Raw genomic sequence first — 20,335 nt, forward strand, 5'->3', positions numbered from 1 at the left:
CCATGGGACTCCTGCCTCATTCAGTATGCAGGATGGACCTGCTCTGGGGGTGAATCAGGGTTGTGTAGTTAAGGAGGCTATTGTCTGTAGGAACCGTCTCGTTTGTTGCAGAAGTTGGAAGGGCTGTAATAAATGAGGCTAGGGATTGTGGAAGGTTAAGGTCTTATGGTTAAGGCTAGTTGGATGCTGCTCAAGAGAATTTAATTCTGCTCCTGTGTTGATGATGGGCAAGTCATTTACCAGACTTGTTGGAGGTCGTCAGCAATTGTGTGTTTTCTCATTTCCCTTGAGACTTTGGGGTCTGATTTGCTTAAGTGCTGAGGACTCAGCTGCAGATGAAGTCAATGGAAGATGTGACTTGAACATATACAATGGTAAGTACTTTGAAAAAATCAGATTCTACGTCTCAAACTGGCCACTCAAAGTTAATGGATACTTTTGATCTTCTGTTTGTGCCTCACCTCCCTGTCTGTGAAATGGGAGTAATATTTCTGCTTCACTTCACAGGGAGGTTGTGAATGTTTGTGAAGCATTCAAATATTATAGTGATGAGTTTCATAGAAAAGCCCATGAGGAAATTAATAGTTTTGTCTTCAGAGCAGGATTTGAAGAGGGTGTAGTAAACAAGGTCTGGGTACACGCACTGAACAATAAGGAGGGGAAAAAAACTATTGAGTAGCAGCTCATTAAATGAGTTCTGTCCATCTTGTGAACTGAATGAATCAGAGGCCTGTAGAAAACCTATTATGTGATCATATAATTAAAGACAGTATAATAATGCATATTTACTATTGTGTGTTAGGAAATGCCTGTGCAACCTTAACTCTTGAATGCTTTTCTTCGTAACCTTAAAACAAAAAACAAGATTAGAGACTACATTACACAAACTATATTAAAACATAGTTTTGTTTTTGGTTGCCACTACACACTGCACTGAAGTTCTCAATGAACTGTCCACAGTGGTGCCCAGAGGTTTTCTAAGTAGTTAATTTAGAACTCAGCAATGTGTATGACTAGTTCAAGGTGTCAGGATCAACAAGAATGTGTACTCTGCTGGAGAGAATCCCATAGGAAGATATATTGAAAAGACTTGTGACTATTCATCTCTTTTTTCTAAATAGAGGTGTGTGTGATGGGTGTAATAGAAGTGTACAAGAGTTATGCTGTATTTGAGCCCAAGAACTCAGTAAAATGGGGGGGGGAGAGGGAATCCAGTTATGCGGATACTAAGAATATTTAGGTTAGATAGGATACAGAAATCCAACTGGCTTAATGAAGAAGCTTCTGTATGGACAGGTTGTTCTATAACTGTCTACAATAGGGGACAGGGCACTGTTGGAAGGGCTAGATGGACCATTGTTCTGACCCAGTATGGCCGTCCTTACGTTGGACAACCCATGGAATTACAGATCAGTCAGCTTAATTTGAGTACTTGGGAAGATTATGGAGCAAATAATCAAACAATCTGTTTTGTAAGCACTTAGAAGATAAGTAACAGTCAACATGAATTTGTCGACAAATTCATGTCAAACCAACCTAATATCCTTCTTTGACAGGGTAACAAGCCTGGTAGATGGGAGAGAAGCAGTAGATACATCGCATCTTGACTAGTAAGGTTTTTGGTACAGTCTCACATGATCGTCTGATAAGCAAACTAGGGAAATATAGACTAGACTAGACTAGTTATGCATCGTTCACAGTCAAGCTGGAAGGGTATATCAAGTGGGATTACGCTGAGATCTTTCTGGGGTTTTGTTCTGTTCAGTGTTTTCATAAATGATTTAGATAATGGCATAGTGAGTACTCCTATAAAGTATGTGGAAAATACCAAAGTGGGAGGAGTTGCAAGTGCTTTGGAGGACAGGATTAGAATTAAAAATGATCTGGACAAACTGGAGAAATGGTCTGAAGTAAATAGGATGAAATTCAGTAAGGACAAATGCAAAGTTCTACTTAGGAAGGATCAGTTGCACAAATAGAAAATGGGAAATTACGGCCTAGGAAGGAGTACAGAAGAAAAGGATCTGGGGGTTGTGGTGGATCACAAACGTTATGAGTTAACAATGCAATACTACTGCAAAAAAAGCAAACCTCATTCTAAAGTACGGAACCTCATTTAACACAGTAGCGATTGGATACACCCTACAGTTCTCCTCCACTCCTCGCTACCACCCCCCCTTCCTCATCCCTCTTCAGGGACCCTTCTCATGAGCAACTTCTTGTCCAGGAGGAGCCCTCCTGCGTGTGGGGGCTGTAGAGGAATTTCCTCGAGAGCTGAGGGGGGAAAGGGGTTTTATTCCTGATATTTCCTAATCCTGAATGCCAAAGGGGGCCTCAGGTCCATCTTGGACCTGCATTGATTCAACAAATATCTCAAAAAGTTAAAGTTCCGCATGGTGTCCCTGGTCTCCATCATCCCCTCCTTGGATTTGGGAGAGTGGTACTCTGCCCTCAACTTAAGACACCTATTTCCATATCTCCATTTTCTGTGGGCACAGGAGATTCCTCTGGTTTGTGGTGGGTCAACGCCATTAGCAATTCACAGCATTGATCTTTGGTCTATTGTCGGCTCCGAAAGTTTTCACAAAGTGCATGGCAGTCGTGGCAGCTTACCTGCAACGTCCAGGTGTGCAGATCTATCCATACCTCAATGACTGGCTAATCAAGGGCCATTTGTGATCCCCAGGTTCAGCACAGCATCAGTTTGGTACGGGCCACCTGTCAAAAGTTGGGCCTGCTTATAAAGGAACAGAAATCAATTCTGACATCACTTCGGAGAACAGAGTTTATAGGGGCAGTGCTTGACTCCACTCAGGCCAGAGCCTTCCTACCAGATTTCCGGTCCCGAGTAATGTTGGAACTTTATTGCATATAACACAGCGCGCCCACTCACAAGCACCAGAGTATGCCTCAGGCTACTAGACCACATGGCAGTGTGTACTCTACGTGGTACAGCATGCGTGGCTGCGCCTCAGACCCCTGCAGATGTAACTGCTGTCTGTCTTTGCCCCCAGCAGGCGCGATGGGTAAGGGATGGTGTCCCTAGACTCTGTTTGTCAGAGGGTGGAGATGGATGGCAGGAGAGAGATCACTTGATCATTACCTGTTAGGTTCACTCCCTCTGGGGCACTTGGCATTGGCCACTGTCGGTAGACAGGATACTGGGCTAGATGGACCTTTGGTCTGACCCAGTACGGCTGTTCTTATGTTCTTATACTGAACAACAATGGAGAAAGGACACAGCCTCGCCAAACTCTTATAGAAATAGGAAACCATGCCATGTATCTACCATTAACTGGAATGCAGCTTACTGTTCCATTATAGAGCTTTTTTATCAATAACACTATTTCCCCAGAAGTGCCAAGTCACCTCACCGGAGAGCTCACAATCTTGCTCAATGCACTGAATCAAAGGCCCAGTGGAAGTCTACAGGTGTGACACTATCAAGTCTATCAAGAGCAGTGACGTGATCACAGTAGTACCTATCTGCAGAACAAATATTTGATAATGGGCTCTTCAATCTAACAGTCAAAGGCAGAATATGATCCAAGGGTTGGAAGTTGAAGCTAGACAAATTCAGAATAGAAATGGGGCTCAAATTTTTAACAGTGAAGCAAATTAGCAAGGGTTGCAGAGGATTCTCCATCACTGGCAATTTTTAAATCATAGAAATGTAGGACTACAAGGGATCTCGATAGGTCATCTAGTCCAGTCCCCTACACTCAGGCAGGACTAAATATTATCTAGATCAGTTCTGACAGGTGTTTGTCTAACCTGTTAAACCTCCAATGACAGAGATTCCACTACCTCCCTAGGTAACTTGTTCCAGTGCTTAGCTACACTTTCAGTTAGGAAGTTTTTTCCTAATGTCTAACCTAAATCTCCCGTGCTGCAATTTAGGCCCATTACTTCTTGTCCTGTCCTCAGTGGATGAGAACTATTTTTCTCTCTCCTCTTTTTAAGAAATGGTTACCTACCTTTCATAACTGTTGTTCTTCCAAGATATGCTGCTCACGTCCATTCCATGTTAGGTGTGTGCATGCCCATGTGCACAGCTGCAGGAGATTTTTCCCTTTGTGGTATCTGGAGGGCTGGCTCTGGTGCCCTCTGGAGCCCAGTACTCTGTGCACTGGTATATGGGGCACTACCAGCCCCGCACCCTCTCAGTTCCTTCTTCCTATGAACTCCAACTGCAAGGAAGGAGGGCGGGTCATGGAATGGACATGAGCAACACATCTCGAAGAACAACCATTACAAAAAGGTAGGTAACCATTTTTTCTTCTTTGAGTGCTTATTCATGTCGATTCCATGTGACTCTCAAGCAGTATCCCTGGAGGTGAGTTCTGAGTTCATTTACGTGCTGTTTGCAACACTGCTCTGCCGAAGCTGGCATTGTCCTGGGCTTGCTGGGTGATGGCGTAATGGGACGCAAAGGTATGGACTGAAGACCAGGTAGCGGCTCTGTAGGTGTCTTGGATCAGTACCTGTGCAAGTAAGGCCACTGATGAAGCTTGTGCTCTGGTGAAATTGATGGATAAGCTTGAGGAGGCAGCTGTCAGTGGTGTTGAGCTGCGCACACCATTTTGCTTCGAGACACTGAATGTGCCAGTGATGTTGCCTTGTTGACTCACTATGGTGAATCGTTGCAGCTAGGGGCCAATCTGATTCTGCAAGAAGCAGAGTGCGCTGGTCTGGTTATCAGTCTGGATGAAACAAAGTTCCTGGCTGTTACTATCAAGTAGCCTGTAATTCGAGATTACAACCAGGTCAGTCTTAACTTGTTTGGATAGTATATTGAGCAGATGGGAACTGTCAAATACTAGAGAAGTATCATAGACAATACTGCTCAAAAGATAGTTGCAGCAGCTATTTCTGTGTTCCAAACCCTTTAGTGGCCTCTGTGAAGACACTGTAATATCAAAGCTTACCACAAAGTTGTTGATCTATAGAACCACTATTGTATAGCAGTGAGATGTGGAAGAAGCACTGGGAAGGTTGAAGAGTGATGAATTGGCTTGTTTCTGATTCTCGTTTTCGTCAGCTGCTCCATATTATGTAGTAGCATGAGATCAGCAATGAGAATATTCATGGTCAAACACAGCAACAGTTTCCATTTTTACTGGTTTGATTTTTGGCAGCTTTCTCTATATGGATATACTAGGAATGAAGACCAACAAATTACAAAACACGTTTACCAAGGAATGCTGCTTTGTGGTTGGTGATTATGTCATCAAAAGCTCTGATGGTGCAATGAGTGACTCAGTCAGTCGGTGATGGACAGAGGGAGTATGCAGCAAGACCGTTTTAAGACCTAGATAAAGGTCAGTTTGGATGCCACTTGATCTGCATGACGGCCATGTCCTTTTGGTATTTGCCTTGAGAATGATGAAGAGTATTCCTTCTGCATCCTCTACCAAGAGACTAGTTTTATTTAGTCTGAATTGGCTCCTGTCATGGCTTTACCCTGAACCATTTTAAATATGTCAGCCTGTCTGTTAGGGTTGGATTTTTGTGTCCTTAGTCTCTGAGAAGAAATAAGTTGGCTGCCCCATCCTGACACTCTTCCCTTTCCACCACTTTCTTGAAGAAAAAGTTGTGGTTTAGAAAGGGTTTTTTTGTCCTTTTTAAAAAAATGGGAAATCTTTTTTTCTATGGGTCCAAGGAGGACTGTAGGGTTTCTAGATTTTCAGTAGGTGACTTTGGTTCTATGTTGGTATTTTTGAACAGATAAATGTATTGTTGCCCCAACACAAAATAATGATCCTGTGACGGGGCACCTGCACACTGGGCTCTAAGGGGTTAATAGAGCCCTAGGGAGGCTGCGCAGAAGGCAGCCAATCAAGCACATATAAAAAGGGAGTTGCAGGGCAGAGGAGGGCAGTTCTCTGCTGGGAACCCAGGGAGGAAGGACTGTGTCTCTGGAGGGTTGCGAGAACTGCCAGCACCCTGGACAGAGAAGTGCTGCTAGCAGGGACCGGGAGAATGAGAGACTGCTCCTGGCGGCTGGGGTTTGCAGGCTGAGGCCCTGAAACAAGGGCAAAGAGGATACTGGGGCCACAAGGAAGTGGCCAGACAATTCGCTGCAGTAGCCACTAAGGTAAGTGGCTGAACAGCGGACTGCAGGTCCCCAGGAAGGGGGGGGCACAGTGTGTGGCACGGCTGGAGGGCTGTGTCGCTGAAGAGGATGCTGCAGTCCTTGGAGAGACGTGGGTCCTAGAGCAGGAGTGATGGTGCGAGGCACCACCCTAAGAGGGCACACTAACACACAGAGCTAATCCCCAGGACACCCAGCAGGAGGCGCCACAGTGGTGAGTGAACCCCATCACTTGAGCATATTCATAAATGATCTGGAAAAAGGGGTAAACAATGAGGTGCCAGATTTGCAGATGATACAAAACTACTCAAGATAGTGAAGTCCAAAGCCGACTGCGAAGAGCTACAAGAAGATCTCACAAAACTGTGGGACTGGGCAACAAAATGGCAGATGAAATTCATGGTTGATAAATGCAAAGTAATGCACGTATAAAATGATGGGGTCTAAATTAGCTTTTCCGACTCAAGAAAGATACCTTGGAGTCATTGTGGATAGTTCTCTGAAAACATCCATTCAATGTGCAGCGGCAATCAAAAAGGCTAATAATGTTGGGAATCATTAAGAAAGGGATAGATAATAAGACATAAAATATAAAATTGTACATATTTCCATGGTACTCCCACCTCTTGAATACTGCGTGCAGATGTGATTGCCGCATCTCAAAAAAGATATATTGGAGTTGGAAAAGTTTCAGAAAAGGGCTACAAAATTCATTAGGGGTATGGAATAGCTTCCATATGAGGAGAGATTAAGAAGACTGGGACTTTTCAGCTTGGAAAAGAGATGACTGGGGGTGGTGGGGGTGGTGAATGACAGGTCTATAAAATCATGCTTGGTGTAGAGAAAGTAAATAAGGAATTATTTACTCTTTTCCAGAACTAGGGGTCACCAAATGAAATTAATAGGCAGCACGTTTAAAACAGAAGGAAGTATTTCTTCACACAGTGCACAGTCAACTTGTGGAACCCTTTGCCAGAGAATGTTGTGAAGGCCAAGACTATAACAGGGTTCTAAAAAAAGCTAGATAAATTCATGGTGGACAGGTCCATCAATGGCTATTAGCAAGGATGGTATCTCTAACCTCTATTTGCCAGAAGCTGGGAGTAGATGACAGGGCATGGATCACTTGTTCGTAACTTGTTCTGTTTATTCCCTCCGAAGCACCTGGCATTGGCCACTGCCAGAAGACAGGATACTGGGCTAGATGGGCCTTTGGTCTGACCCAGTATGGCCGTTCTTATGCTCTTATTCTACCAGAGCCTTGGCTTGTTCAATGAAAAGAATCCTAGAAGAGAATTGCAAGGTAGCAAACTGGCTGTCCTTGGATTCTTTTTAGGCATTGAAGTCTGGAAATTGTTAAGTCTGTGGATGTTGCCTTCGTGTGGTGGGTGCGCGTGCTTTTGAATTTTGAGTTGGGATAATTATCCTGTATGTATTGGTGATTTTAGTGCATACAAATAGTTTTTTAAAAGATAATGATGTTTGTCACTTACCAATCCAGAGAGTCTGTACATAATTAATTTTTTCTGATTCTGTTGCTTAATGCTACCTATTTGAGTTTTCTGTTTCATAAGAGATGTTGCTATGGAAATTTCATTTGACAAACTGAAGCTTGAGAGAGGCATCCATAACCCTTTCTTGGTTGCTTTTTGTCTGTCAACAGAGGGCTCAATATCTAAGTTCCCTCTAACCTGTGTGGCCATGTAGCAGGCTATAAAGGGCTGTGCAGGCGCGCAGCCACAGGGGTCTGGGGAGATGAGAGGGGTAGGCGGGGAGGGGAGCAAGTTGGGGTGTGCAGGGCTGCCGTGGGGAGAGGCACCTATCCCCAGGTCTCGGGAGCTGCTGCCAGTGGGGAGAGGGCTGGGGGCAGTCCGCACCCCAAACTCCTCAGCCCTGACCCCACCCCAGAACCCTCACCCCCCAGCTGGAGCCCTCAGCCCTGCACTCCAACCCCCATACAAACACTCTGAATCCCTCAGCCCTGGCCCTATCCCAGAGCCCTGACCCCCCACCCCAGAACCCTCCGCCCCAGCCCTGAACCTCCTCCCATACTCTGAACCCCCTTGGAACCCCCGCCACACGTCGCCTCCATATTGGTACACATAAAATTCATTCTGCACATGAATGTAAAACATTAGAGGGAACATTGCTCAATATGCTAGTCTTGAATGGTAACAGAGATGGACAAACACCGTGTACAGGTTAAAATTCTATTTTAAAAAAACCAGGCTACCCCTGTCCCCAAAATCAAACAGATAAAACTGTTGCACTGTGAAATGAAAATCCAGCTCGCAAGAGGATGCGTAACATTTCCATTGACCCCATGGGTCATGTCCGCCAAGTGCAGAATGGAACTTTCTCTAGGCTTTCTTCTGTCAATCGAGCTGAATGTTTTCATGTGAAACTTAACCAACATTAACTCCTTCCTCACCTTGTTACCAAGGTGAAACTTTCTAAGGATTACTATCGCTCACATAATTCTTCATAGGTTTATTTGTTATCCTAGTTGCCTGGGTCAGTGAGGATTGGTTTCTTTGGCTTTTGTGGGAGTTCTGTAGTGAGGAATGTGATCAACAGTTCAAAATGAATATTTAGACAATTTAGTTAAATACAGTCATAAGTTATATGATGAAACAAATTACTATTATGTTTGTTTTTTCTAGGATATATTTATGTTTATAACAAGGCAACTGAAAGGATTAGAAGATACAAAAAGCCCACAGTTCAATAGATATTTTTATTTACTTGAGGTAAGCTAAAATTATTACTATTTATTATTACTACTTTTTCAAGTTCTTGTAATAACTACTGTACCCTTTTCTTTCCCCCCCAACATAGAATATTGCTTGGGTCAAATCTTATAATATATGCTTTGAGCTAGAAGACAGCAATGAAATTTTCACACAGTTGTACAGAACGCTGTTTTCCGTAATAAAGTAAGTATATTCTGATTGATGTAGTTTTAATTATACATTTCAGGAAAACTATTCTAATTTAAACATTGAATCTGTATATATTCTGCTTGCTCATTAAAGCTGTTAGTCTGGATATTATAGCAATCAAAGCTTAACATTTCTGTTTTAAGAATTCAGTTTATTATACTTATGCTGCTGCCTAGGATTAAAAAAGTATATGTTCTGCCTCGTTTTTCAGATAATACTTTGTGGGAGGATTCAGTTACCCACCTCCTCTTTCCAAAAATCTTGGTGATATCAGAATGTATTAGTGTTTGGAGAATAACTATTGAATATACAAAAGCTTTAAAAATTTAGTGGCATGTTTTAATTAGATATTATCTTAGGTCAGAAGTGTGGGAAATATTTCCAAGATAGTGTCTGTGAGCGTAGAAAATGAGAGCTCACTCTGGCTCTACTCTTTTGGGTTTTGTCTTGTATAATATCCTTAAAACAAATGAAACTGAAACAAACTTCCTAGCCCAAAATTTAGAAACAACTTCTTTAGGAAATGCTCCTTTAAAAAAAGGCACTGTTTTTGCGTTCACTGCCTATTTGTTTGTATTCATCTTACCTGTTGAAACTATTATCTCAAATAAAAATTTTTAAAAATGGTGTAGACAATAGATTAAATGCATTTAGTCCCTACTTTGGAAGTACATATTCTCATATTACATCTCCAGTAATGACTCAGACTTGGTCATTCTATGTTTTTCTGTTGTTCTGTATTTTAGTACCTTGCTTTTCTGGTCAGTGGTCACTTATGTAGACTTTTTTACTGTTAATAAGAATTTACTGTCTGCACTGAGTTGACAGTATTATTTATGTGTTTCATTTTCCCAAATTTGAGTTTTGTGGTTAGATACGATCTGTTAGTTTACATCAATAGTGTGAACACTAGTGTAAGTAAATCAAACACATTTTACCTGAACTTTCCCTTGCTTATTTTTGTGTCACCGGTACATGTGCATTGCTTAAAATTTTTGTTGATTTGTTCCATATTTTTTATAATATTTATTTAGAATTTCAAGCTGAACATTGAACTAATGACATCACAATTATGAGACTTTCATATTGTAACACTGGGAGAACTTTTGTTATAAAGAAAGTTCATATTGTGAGGGTGGAGAGAATTTTTATCTCTGTGCAAATGTGCAATTTTTTCCTTGTATAGCGTAGTACATGGAGAGAGAATAGAGAATACAAGAAACATTATAATGAAAATTTGCATATAGAGCCTCGTCATTAGTTTGATTTCTCAGGATGAATTTATGCTTTACTTTTTAAGAAAAAGTACTGTTTCTGGCTGTCTTGTGATTGATTAGAGGTAGTACTTTGTTGTAATATAGTACATATATTTATATATGCTAAGAAATTCTACCTTTAATTTCAGCAATGGTCATAATCAAAAAGTACACATGCACATGGTGGATTTGATGAGCTCTATCATTTGTGAAGGAGATACTGTGTCTCAGGAGCTTTTGGATACAGTTTTAGTTAATCTAGTGCCAGCACATAAGGTAAGCCTCAATAGCTGTTGAATTTTACGGCTTGGTCGTGTTGAAACTTGATCCAATTCACAGGGCAAATTGTGAGATGAATTAATCCACTAAATTTGCTTGGTCTAGCCTTCATGACTCAATTTTATGTAAAACTCAGGGACATTTCATTGCTTTCATTGGGTTGTCATGAAGTGAAAATGTTTTGTCTTAGTTTTTAACAGTAGCCTAATGTTGTAAATATTTTTCTTTGTAAACTTTATTTGCATTGTGACTTGTCTGAAAGTTAATTGTGAGTAACATCTTTATTTAAGTGGTATGTGGGTAGTAAGAGCCTTGCATAAATGTATTGTTTCCTTTGAAACCAAGGTTGTTACTGTTTAGTTTTATTTTTAATTATGTTTATGATTTTATAGTTGTACATGTGTGAACAGGCCCAAGTACCATACTTTTATAAATTGGGGGGGGGGGAGGGGAGGCAAAATTAATCAAATTTATGATTTTTGCCTTTGAATTAACAAGGGTCAGTGACTAAGTGCATCATAATGCATTCTCAACATTGTTTTTGACATTAATAAAAACGTTAGGAAAGTGGTGGAACATGAAGTACTAAAAGGATGGATGCTTTACTTTTGATAGCTTACGTGCAATCATGCAGTTATTACTAGGCAAACTGAGAAATGACTGTTTTAGACTTTTATCTTTTTGGTATACATTATCATCCTTGAATTTTTAAAAAAAGGAGGAAAGCCTGATTTGTTCTGAGGTATAAACAAATGTGGGATATTATCTCGTGGAACTTGGGATACAAGATGTAACATAGATAAGATGATGCAAAGTTATATAAGTTACATGGAGATAACTGAATTTTGTAAGATAGTTTTGGAAATATTACTGCTTAAATTTTGGGCAGCTTTGGATGTACTCAGTGGAGAACAGTGTCTTTTGAAACTAAACTATATATTCAAGAAGAGGCCTCAGTGTTTTTTTTAAATGTTATACTGCTACAGACAGGCTACAGTAGATGGATATGTGAAAGATTTTGATTGTCACTTCCGAGTGCTGCCTGGTGTGTGTGTGTGTGTGTATTTTTTTTTTTTGGTAAAAAGTGATTTTATATTTTTTTATGGTTAAATTGATCGCAACAATTTCAGAACAGTATGTAAGAGAGCATGGTTCACTGGAAGGAATGTAGTCAGACTTTTGAAGAGGTGCTCTTTGACAGAATAAAGCAAGGTAGTACAATGTTCTGTGTACATCTCACTTCTGTGTATTCAACATAGAAAATTAATTAATAGAGCAGAATTTCATTATCATCATCATGGCAAACCTCAAAGGGACATGGCCCCCTTGCAGACTGAGCGCTACCAGGATTAATGAGAAGCAGAGTTTAAGCGGGTGAAAAGCTTCTGTTTTTTATTGACAATCTTACTATTCAAGGCATATAGAGAATACCTAAATTGTTGTATCAGACTTTTTTGACTGAAAATATTCAAAGTGCATTCTTACACGCAGCTATATTGTATGTAATTTGAGAGATACCAGTACTTATCTGTGACACAAAAATCAGCCCCAAAATTCAGATTCAGATTTATTAGAGGAGACCTCAGGGTATGAAAAATGTAAAAGCAATACTACAGACTCTGTTTCTTCAATTTGGAATTTCTCTCTTTTGAACATCTGTCTTTTATTTGGTGTTTTTGTGCCACATTGATCTTTAGACTTTACAAATTATTCTCTATCATTTTGTGGAAAGTTGTTCCTGCATCTTTAGTGAGAGATGATTCAATATATGTTTCCATGAAAGTTCTAAACTTTTATTGAATAGAAGTACAGTAGTTTGACTCTTATTATAGAATAAAAGTTAAAATATTCAGGGAAGATTGGATGTAGTATTGAGCACTGTGCAGGCTGGTTTGAATAGTAGGATCTCAGATGGGCATTTTGAAAGTTTATAGTGGATAAAAATAAGGTATTGGCAGGAAACCCCCCGAATTGTGTAATGCTTCGATTCTGGCTTTTCTTCCTCTTCTTGCTAATAAAAGGTGGCCTTTTTAACTACACTAATGTTAATTATATACAGGGCTTCTGTGTTTTTGGGTTTATTAATTTGGTTTTTTGAAGTTAATTTTATCAAATTTTCAGTAGTAGGAATCCAAGAATTGGGTTTTTTTGGGGCTTTCTCTTTGTATAGTCAGTAATGAATAATGCATATAATATACATTACTCATTACAGGGAGTAATCACTTCGTATTGTTCCGAAGTGCGCTTTAATGTGGTTTTTTTTTTAACGTTTCAAGCAGCACTACATTAAATGCACTAATAAACATTTAATGCGCACCAGCAGGGTCTACCTGGAGCAAAAAATGCGCAACATGAGAGTACGCTTTAGAAATCACACGCCGTGAGTCCTCATTACTACTCCATATAGATGAGCCTTTAGATACAAGTAACCATTTCTGCTCTTTTTCTTATCTTTAGTGGATTAAACACTGATTTAATTTTTTTGTATTGTGGGTTTTTACTGGTTAAAAGCACAAATCAGAAGCCCTAAATACATGCTCGCTAATTGCTGCAATTATTTGCATAATTTGCTTAAGTATAATGTTCTGAGACTTGTATGTATGTGATCCAAGTCTGTTGTGATCTAAATCTACTAAATGCAGGTCTGTATTTTACATTTGGTTATTCAGCCAGTATTCTGAAATTTTTTGGTACAGATTTTAGGCTTCATAGTGAATACAAGTGATATATTTATATTTCAACACAAAAACTCAGGGTACGTCTACACTACCCGCTGGATCGGCGGGTAGCAATCGATCTATTGGGGATCGATTATCGCGTCTAGTGAAGATGCGATAAATCGATCCCCGATCGCTCTGCTGTCGACTCCAGAACTGCACCACTGTGAGAGGCGGAAGCAGAGTCGATGGGGGAGCGGCAGCCTCGTTCCCGTGCCGCGAAGTAAGTGATTCTAAGTTGATCTAAGATGTCGACTTCAGCTACGCTATTCTCGTAGCTGAAATTGCGTATCTTAGATCGATTTTGCCCCCTCCCGCCAGTGTAGACCAGGTCTTACTTACGGTGAAGCCTGAGATTGAAGGCGCAAATCAGTGGTTTAAATGTATATTACTTTACAAAAAGGTTAGCTTTTTTTTTTTTAAAAGCAAAATTCCTCAAATGATAGAAAACCAAGAAATGCAAACTTGAGGTCACATTATTTCAAAAAGCCCACCTCCCTGCATGAGAGGTTAATGGTACCTAGCTCCCATATACCACTAGGAGAATTAGGCCTTGTCTACACTGCAGGGTAGTTCGATGTAAGTTATGCAGCTTGTGTTACGTAACTTAAGTCGACGTAGTTTACATTGAATTACTACAGTGTTTACACCGCGCTATGTCGTCAGGACACTCTCTCCCATCGACATAGCTTCTGCCTCTCAATGGGGTAGAGCACTGAAGTCAAAAGGAGAGTGCTCTCCCATCAGCTTACTACAGTGGTGTTGATTTAGTGGGTCTGGTGAAGATGCATTGATTGTAGCAGTGCTGATTTAGCCCGCAGTGATGACCGTCCCTTAGAAAGGGGCAGTTTGTGGCTCTTCAGGAACAGTGGGAGGAGCCAGAGGCTTAGTACTTGGGGCCAGGTTCAATGTAACTAGGCTATTGAGTACTCCGCAGTGTTTTCTTCCTCCTCATCTTTGACTAAGAGGGGTGTTCTTCCCTGCCAAATCTGCTCAGAGTATTATATTTTTTGGGATGCAAACAAGGTGATCTTCCATGCCTCCCCCAAATTGCCCCTTCCTTCAGTATGGGATGGGGGAAATTGTGGAATGCTGCCATTCTCTTGTATTCTTGCTAAAGGTGTTGGAGGGGAAACAGGTGGTTTCTCTCATCTCTCTTCTCCCATCACTTGCAAGCAGGTCCCTGTAACATTGCATATACATTCTCCCCTGGTAAGTATGGTGAGAATATCTGCTCCTTACAATTCCCAGCTCTGTCTTCCTATTGGGAGGAAGTTAGCTCCTCACTGCTACAGATTCTTTACAGGGGTGCCCCCACCTTCTCATGTCTCTTATGGCCTGCAGCAGTCCCTCACGTCTCTTGCCTCTGCTGATATAGGAGTCTACCTGGGCAGGGCTTTTGCCTGCCATCAGAAAGAAAAAAGGGTTAGTCATAGGCCACACAATATTAAAAGAAAAAAAAAAACCCACAATCCTTTTCTCCTACATATGCACATAGCTTACACTCTTACCATTTCCTTTAAAGACTTAGAATTGGACATTTAATCAGCTTGACTGTATTTTTTTTTTTAAACTGACCCTCTGAATAAAATCTATAATCACACTTTATTTTTTTTGTTTCGTTTTGTTTTTTATGTTGTTGTCTATCATCAGCTAGGAGGAACTGCAAGCGGTGGGTGTTACTCAAGCTGGGCAGGGTGGAGCGCGCTGTAGAGTCAAATTTACAGGATAGTTATTTTAGAGGTGGTGGGGGGGGAGGGTTAGTGATCTCTCTCTCCCCTCCCTATATATATATCTATATATCTATAATCTCGCATAGCTTTCTGTCCTGCGTTTATTTGGGTGTATGAGACTAAAAGTTAACTTAAATAGTGCAGGAGTTGTCACAATTGTTCATAATAGAGAGTGCTTTTTTTATCCTTCCTATTCAAGATTGTACAGATCATCTCTCTTCCCACTGTTGCTGAACAACATTCCTGAGGGAACTACAGATGTTGGGAAAATTAACTGAAAGTTGAAATTTTCTGACAAAGCTTTTTTCCGTTGGAAAATACTGACTCCTCTGAATCAAACATTCTTCATAATATGTCGATTTTCAACAAAATTCTCATGGAAAACAGGCAGATTGATTGGGAAGCAAGAGCCTGGATGTCTTGGGAGACCAGGCTTCTAGGGTCCCAGGCTCCTGAGCAGTTTTCTGGGTGCCCACTTCCTGCCTGGCCAGCTTCCCAGGCTGTCCTCCTGGAGGCCTGGCAGCTGTTTTACAAAAAATTCAGAGACTTTCTGTTGCACAGCTTCTGTCACTATTCATTATAAATGGCCTACTGCCTCCAACTTGTGGAATTCAGAGGCAGTCCAATGTGGTTGCTTGAGGCTTCAGGCCTAATCTCTGCCCTCAGCTCAACCTACCAGATTTTCTGCCTCTAGCAGTGGAATAAGTTTGTGGTTCAGTTTCTTCCAGCCATTTTGTTTTAAAATCTTTTATTTAATAGTTTTTGTGCAGTTGTGACTTAGTCTTCTTCCTTCTCCCTCCGATTGGTTACATGGTGGCGTTCTGGTTTCTACCACCAACTGCTGCTGCCTATTGGAGTACTCTGTCCCCACTCAGCCATGGCAGAGCTTCCCTGCAAATACCTATCTAAATGTAAGCAGTGTTTCATATGTGAGGAAGTAGTTACAGGCTCTACAGTGTGTGAATTATGCCCTGCCTGTTCCCAGCCAGACAACTCTTGCACTGCCAGGGTATGGGGCTCAGAGTCAGGCTGACCTGTTGGGTCTTTCACCATGCCCTGAAGAGCCATGACTGCAACACAAAAGCCTTATCAGGAGCTTCTGAGCTTTTTTTTGGGGGGGGGGAGTCTCAGGATGAGGAGGAAATTATCCTGCTGGCTCAGGGGTAAGTCCCACAACAGACCCAGGTTGGAGGTGGGGGGATGGGGTGAAAGTTTCCAAAAGGATCCAGTGACCCTCATATGCTTAAGTGGGTTGTCAACTGCTTGAGAAAAGAATCAGGGCTTCTATGCAACTCCCCTTCTTCCTACTGTGAATTAAGAGATTTTCATGACTGTCTCAGGGGTAAGTCTTGCAAACTCCAGATCACAAGAAAGCAAAAACAAGTGTGTCCTTTGCAAGTTAGGGATTAGTATTATTAATCAACAAGTAGGATGAAAATCAAAGGTTAAACCTCTTCTTCTCCTCCTGAGGGAGTGTTTGCTGGGGGTTTTCTCCTGTATATTATGTCTTGCAGTCCTTTGTATTATGCTCACCATCCTTCCCGGCCCTGCAGCGTGTCTGGGCATGTAGAGAATCTTCTCCCTCCTGTGCAGTCCTGCCTCAGGCTGCAGCCTAAAGGGAATTGTTCATGCCTGGCTTTCAACTCAAGGACACCCTCTCTGCAAGGGAAAGAGTGTCATGTTTGAGGCAAGAGTGGAATGGAGTTGACTTATCATCATCAGCCATAAACCCTTGCTCTGCTAGGGAAAGGGTCTTGCTCACCATCCCTTCCCTGTTCCACAGGCTCACTCCACATTAAAGCCATAGGAGCACTTCAGGCAGTCTGTGACCAGAACAGAGGCACATGAGGATTACATTCCCCACAAAGCTGTACAACCCTAGGATTATAGAGGGGTGAGAAATCTCTTCGTGTGTGCAATAAAATCCTGATTTACTAGTTAGAGCTCTGATTGCTCCTACAGTACTTACTTGGGTGCCAAGCAGCCTGGAGTGCAGATAGAGGTGGCCCGTTAAGCTCTCTCAGGATATTTTAACAAGCTGTTTCCACAATCAAGATATGTGTACCAGGACCCCATCTCCGTTGTGTGGTCCCCATGCCAGGATGAATAACATACTACCACTCCCATTTAAACAACTAGGGGAAGAAGTACCATACATGCATTACAAAAACAAACCACATACAGGACCTTTCCATGACAGGCTATCATAGATGAATGTAATTTGTTGGGGGAAGAGTCAGTGTGGCTTTTGTAAAGGGAAATCACGCCTCACCAATCTACTACAATTCTTTGAGGGGGTCAACAAGCATATAGACAAGGGGATCGAGTAGATATAATGTGCTTAGATTTTTTCAGAAAGACTTTGACAAAGGCTCTTAAGCGCAAAGTAAGCTGTCATGGGTTAAGAGGGAAGGTCCTCTCATGGATTGGTAACTGTTTAGAAGATAAGAAATAAAGGGTAGGCATAAATGGTCAGTTTTCAGAATGGAGAGAGATAAATAGTGGTATTCCCCAGGGGTCTGTACCAGGACCAGTCCTATTCAACATATTCATAAATGATCTGGAAAAAGGGGTGAACAGTGAGGTGGCAAAATTGCAGATGACACAAAACTACTCAAGATAGTTAAGTCCCAGGCAGACTGTGAAGAGCTACAAAAGGATCTCTCAAAACTGGGTGACTAGGCAACAAAATGGCAGATGAAATTCATGGTTGATAAATGCAAAGTAATGCACATTAGAAAACATAATCCCAACTATACATATAAAATGACAGGGTCTAAATTAGCTGTTACCACTCAAGAAGGAGGTCTTGGAGTCATAGTGGATAGTTCTCTGAAAACATCCACTCAATGTGCAGCAGCAGTCAAAAAAGCGAACAGCATGCTGGGAGTCATTAAGAAAGGGATAGAAAATAAGACAGAAAATATTATATTGCCTCTATATAAATTCATGGTATGCCCATCTTTTGAATACTGTGTGTAGATGTGGTCGCCCATCTCAAAAAAGATATATTGGAACTGGAAAAGGTTCAGAAAAGGGCAACAAAAATGATTAGGGCTTCCATATGAGGAGAGATTAATAAGACTGGGACTTTTCAGCTTGGAAAAGAGACAACTAAGGGGGGATATGATAGAGGTCTATAAAATCATGACTGGTATGGAGAAAGTAAATAAGGAAGTGTTATTTACTTATTCTCATAACACAAGAACTAGGGATCACCAAATGAAATTAATAGGCAGCCGGTTTAAAACAAAGGGAAGTATTTTTTCACACAAACACAGTCAGCCCGTGAAACTCCTTGCCAGAGGATGTTGTGAAGGCCAAGACTATAACTGGGTTCAAAAAAGAACTAGATAAATTCATGGAGGATAGGTCCATCAGTGGCTATTAGCCAGGATAGGCAGGGATGGTGTCCCTAGCCTCTATTTGCCAGAAGCTGAGAATAGGCAACAGGCGATCGATCACTTGATGATTACCTGTTCTGTTCATTCCCTCTGGGGCGCCTGGCATTGGCCACTGTTGGAAGACAGGATACAGGCTAGACGGACCTTTGGTGTGACCCACTATAGCCATTCTTATGTTCCTATGTTCTTATCAGTGGCTTACAAGGAACTCATTAATATTCTCAGGTTTCAGAGTAGCAGCCGTGTTAGTCTGTATCCGCAAAAAGAACAGGAGTACTTGTGGCACCTTAGAGACTAACAAAGAAGAAGTGGGTTGTAGCCCACGAAAGCTTATGCTCTAATAAATTTTTTTATTAATGTTCTCGCCCCTTTCAAGCATTATTAGATGCATGGTTTGCTGTTGATGTGGCTTTTGAGGGTATCATAATATCCAAATGAGGATATCTGATTAAATGAAATGTTAAACTAAAATGTTTTTACAAAAACACAAATTTAATAAATTTTGGGAGCTTAATGTTGATGCAGCAATAGCTCCATCAGTGAAAGACAATCCTCATCAGAAGGGGACTTCCTTCCAAAAGACCCCACAGACCCTCTGAATGGTGACACACTGCATAGCAATTTCAGAGCCTTAGCGATAGCCATTCAGACCAAAATCTTTTCATACATTTAGTAAGGAAAGTCTACTTTGTGGCAAACAAGTGGCTTATCTAGAATAGTGTTTCTCAACCTTGTTGATGTTAGAAACCAGCTTGCTGCCTTTCTAAACTGTGTCAAGGGGTGATGCCAGTCCACAGACTGGTTGTTGAGAAACACTGATCTAGATGTTTGATCCTTGCTTGGAGAGAGATGTCCTGGGTTCTATCTTAGTCAAACCCTTGATGTGATTTATGATGAGCAATGGATATCTTGGTGGCTACAAGAAAGCCAGGTTATACTCATGAATAGCCATTGATCATCCTAAATAGATACCTTATGCATCCAAACTTACAGGTAAGGAGCTATTGGGGGAAACATTAATGAAATTAGTAGCTAAGATTGAAGAGAGGCCTCAACTCTCACTATCAAAGACAGCATAGCGATCTGTTGGTTGCTACCACATCAAGGGTATCTAAAAAGGGACAGTTACCCTGGCAGAAAGAAAAATCTGTAGCTGAAACTTCCACGGAAACCTACATAAATTTTCCTCCAAACTAACAAAATCCTCAACATGACAAAGACAAAAGAGCATTTGCGTAGGAGAGCTCACAATTCCTGTCCAAGACTCTCCCTTTCTGATTCACCCCCTACACCCAGAGTCGTAGGTGACTGGTGCCAATCACAGCAAGGCACAGGTTGCATGTTATGCACCCTATACCCATTCATAGGCAGCATGCTAATCAGTACCCTGTCCATTGAAGAAGACCCATTCATAAATGGACAACAGCTAGAAAGGATTCAGAGCCACCAAGTCTTCAAAATAAAGAACATCTTTTGATCTCAATGCAGAGAATTGCTCACCCAGAGGTTAAAACAGACATGGCTATTGCCCTAATGGTAAGATTTGCAGAGATCCAAACTTCATTGCATCAATTTTTTTTCCTGAGGGATAGTCAGTTATCTCCAATGGCTAGGATTGCTCGTGCCATGCATTAGCTTCATCCCTTGAGTGGGTTTCTCAATGCACCTGCAGAAATTCCTTGTCAGGACCTAGAACCAGGCATTTGATGCAGTGCAATATTAGGTGTTGTTTTCAGATCACATCCAAATGCCCCTTAGTGGGCAGATAAATATGAACAAGAAGCCGAAAGTCAACCCAACTTTCATTCTAGACCCTTGCTTACTCTTTATGGAGGGTTGATTTCCGAAATCTCATAAAATGCATTCTTTTAGTTCATTTTGACATCTCTATTAGGGGGGCGGTGTTTTTT

The 20,335-nt window shown here is 41.3% G+C and overlaps 1 protein-coding gene across 2 annotated transcripts in view; it reads left to right on the forward strand.

Moving 5' to 3' along the window:
* LOC112103154 (sister chromatid cohesion protein PDS5 homolog B) overlaps window positions 1-20,335 on the forward strand; it is a 222,883-nt gene that overhangs the window by 15,669 nt on the left and 186,879 nt on the right. For both annotated transcript variants that reach the window (XM_026653450.1, XM_026653451.1), the window contains exons 3-5: window positions 8,758-8,844; window positions 8,933-9,030; window positions 10,442-10,568. In XM_026653450.1, the coding sequence (XP_026509235.1) occupies window positions 8,758-8,844; window positions 8,933-9,030; window positions 10,442-10,568 (312 nt within the window). The remainder of the gene's footprint in view (window positions 1-8,757; window positions 8,845-8,932; window positions 9,031-10,441; window positions 10,569-20,335) is intronic.

This window comes from Terrapene carolina, unplaced genomic scaffold (genome assembly GCF_002925995.2).
Source record: "Terrapene carolina triunguis isolate 2854851 unplaced genomic scaffold, T_m_triunguis-2.0 Scaffold139, whole genome shotgun sequence".
Classification (NCBI taxonomy): domain Eukaryota; kingdom Metazoa; phylum Chordata; order Testudines; family Emydidae; genus Terrapene; species Terrapene triunguis.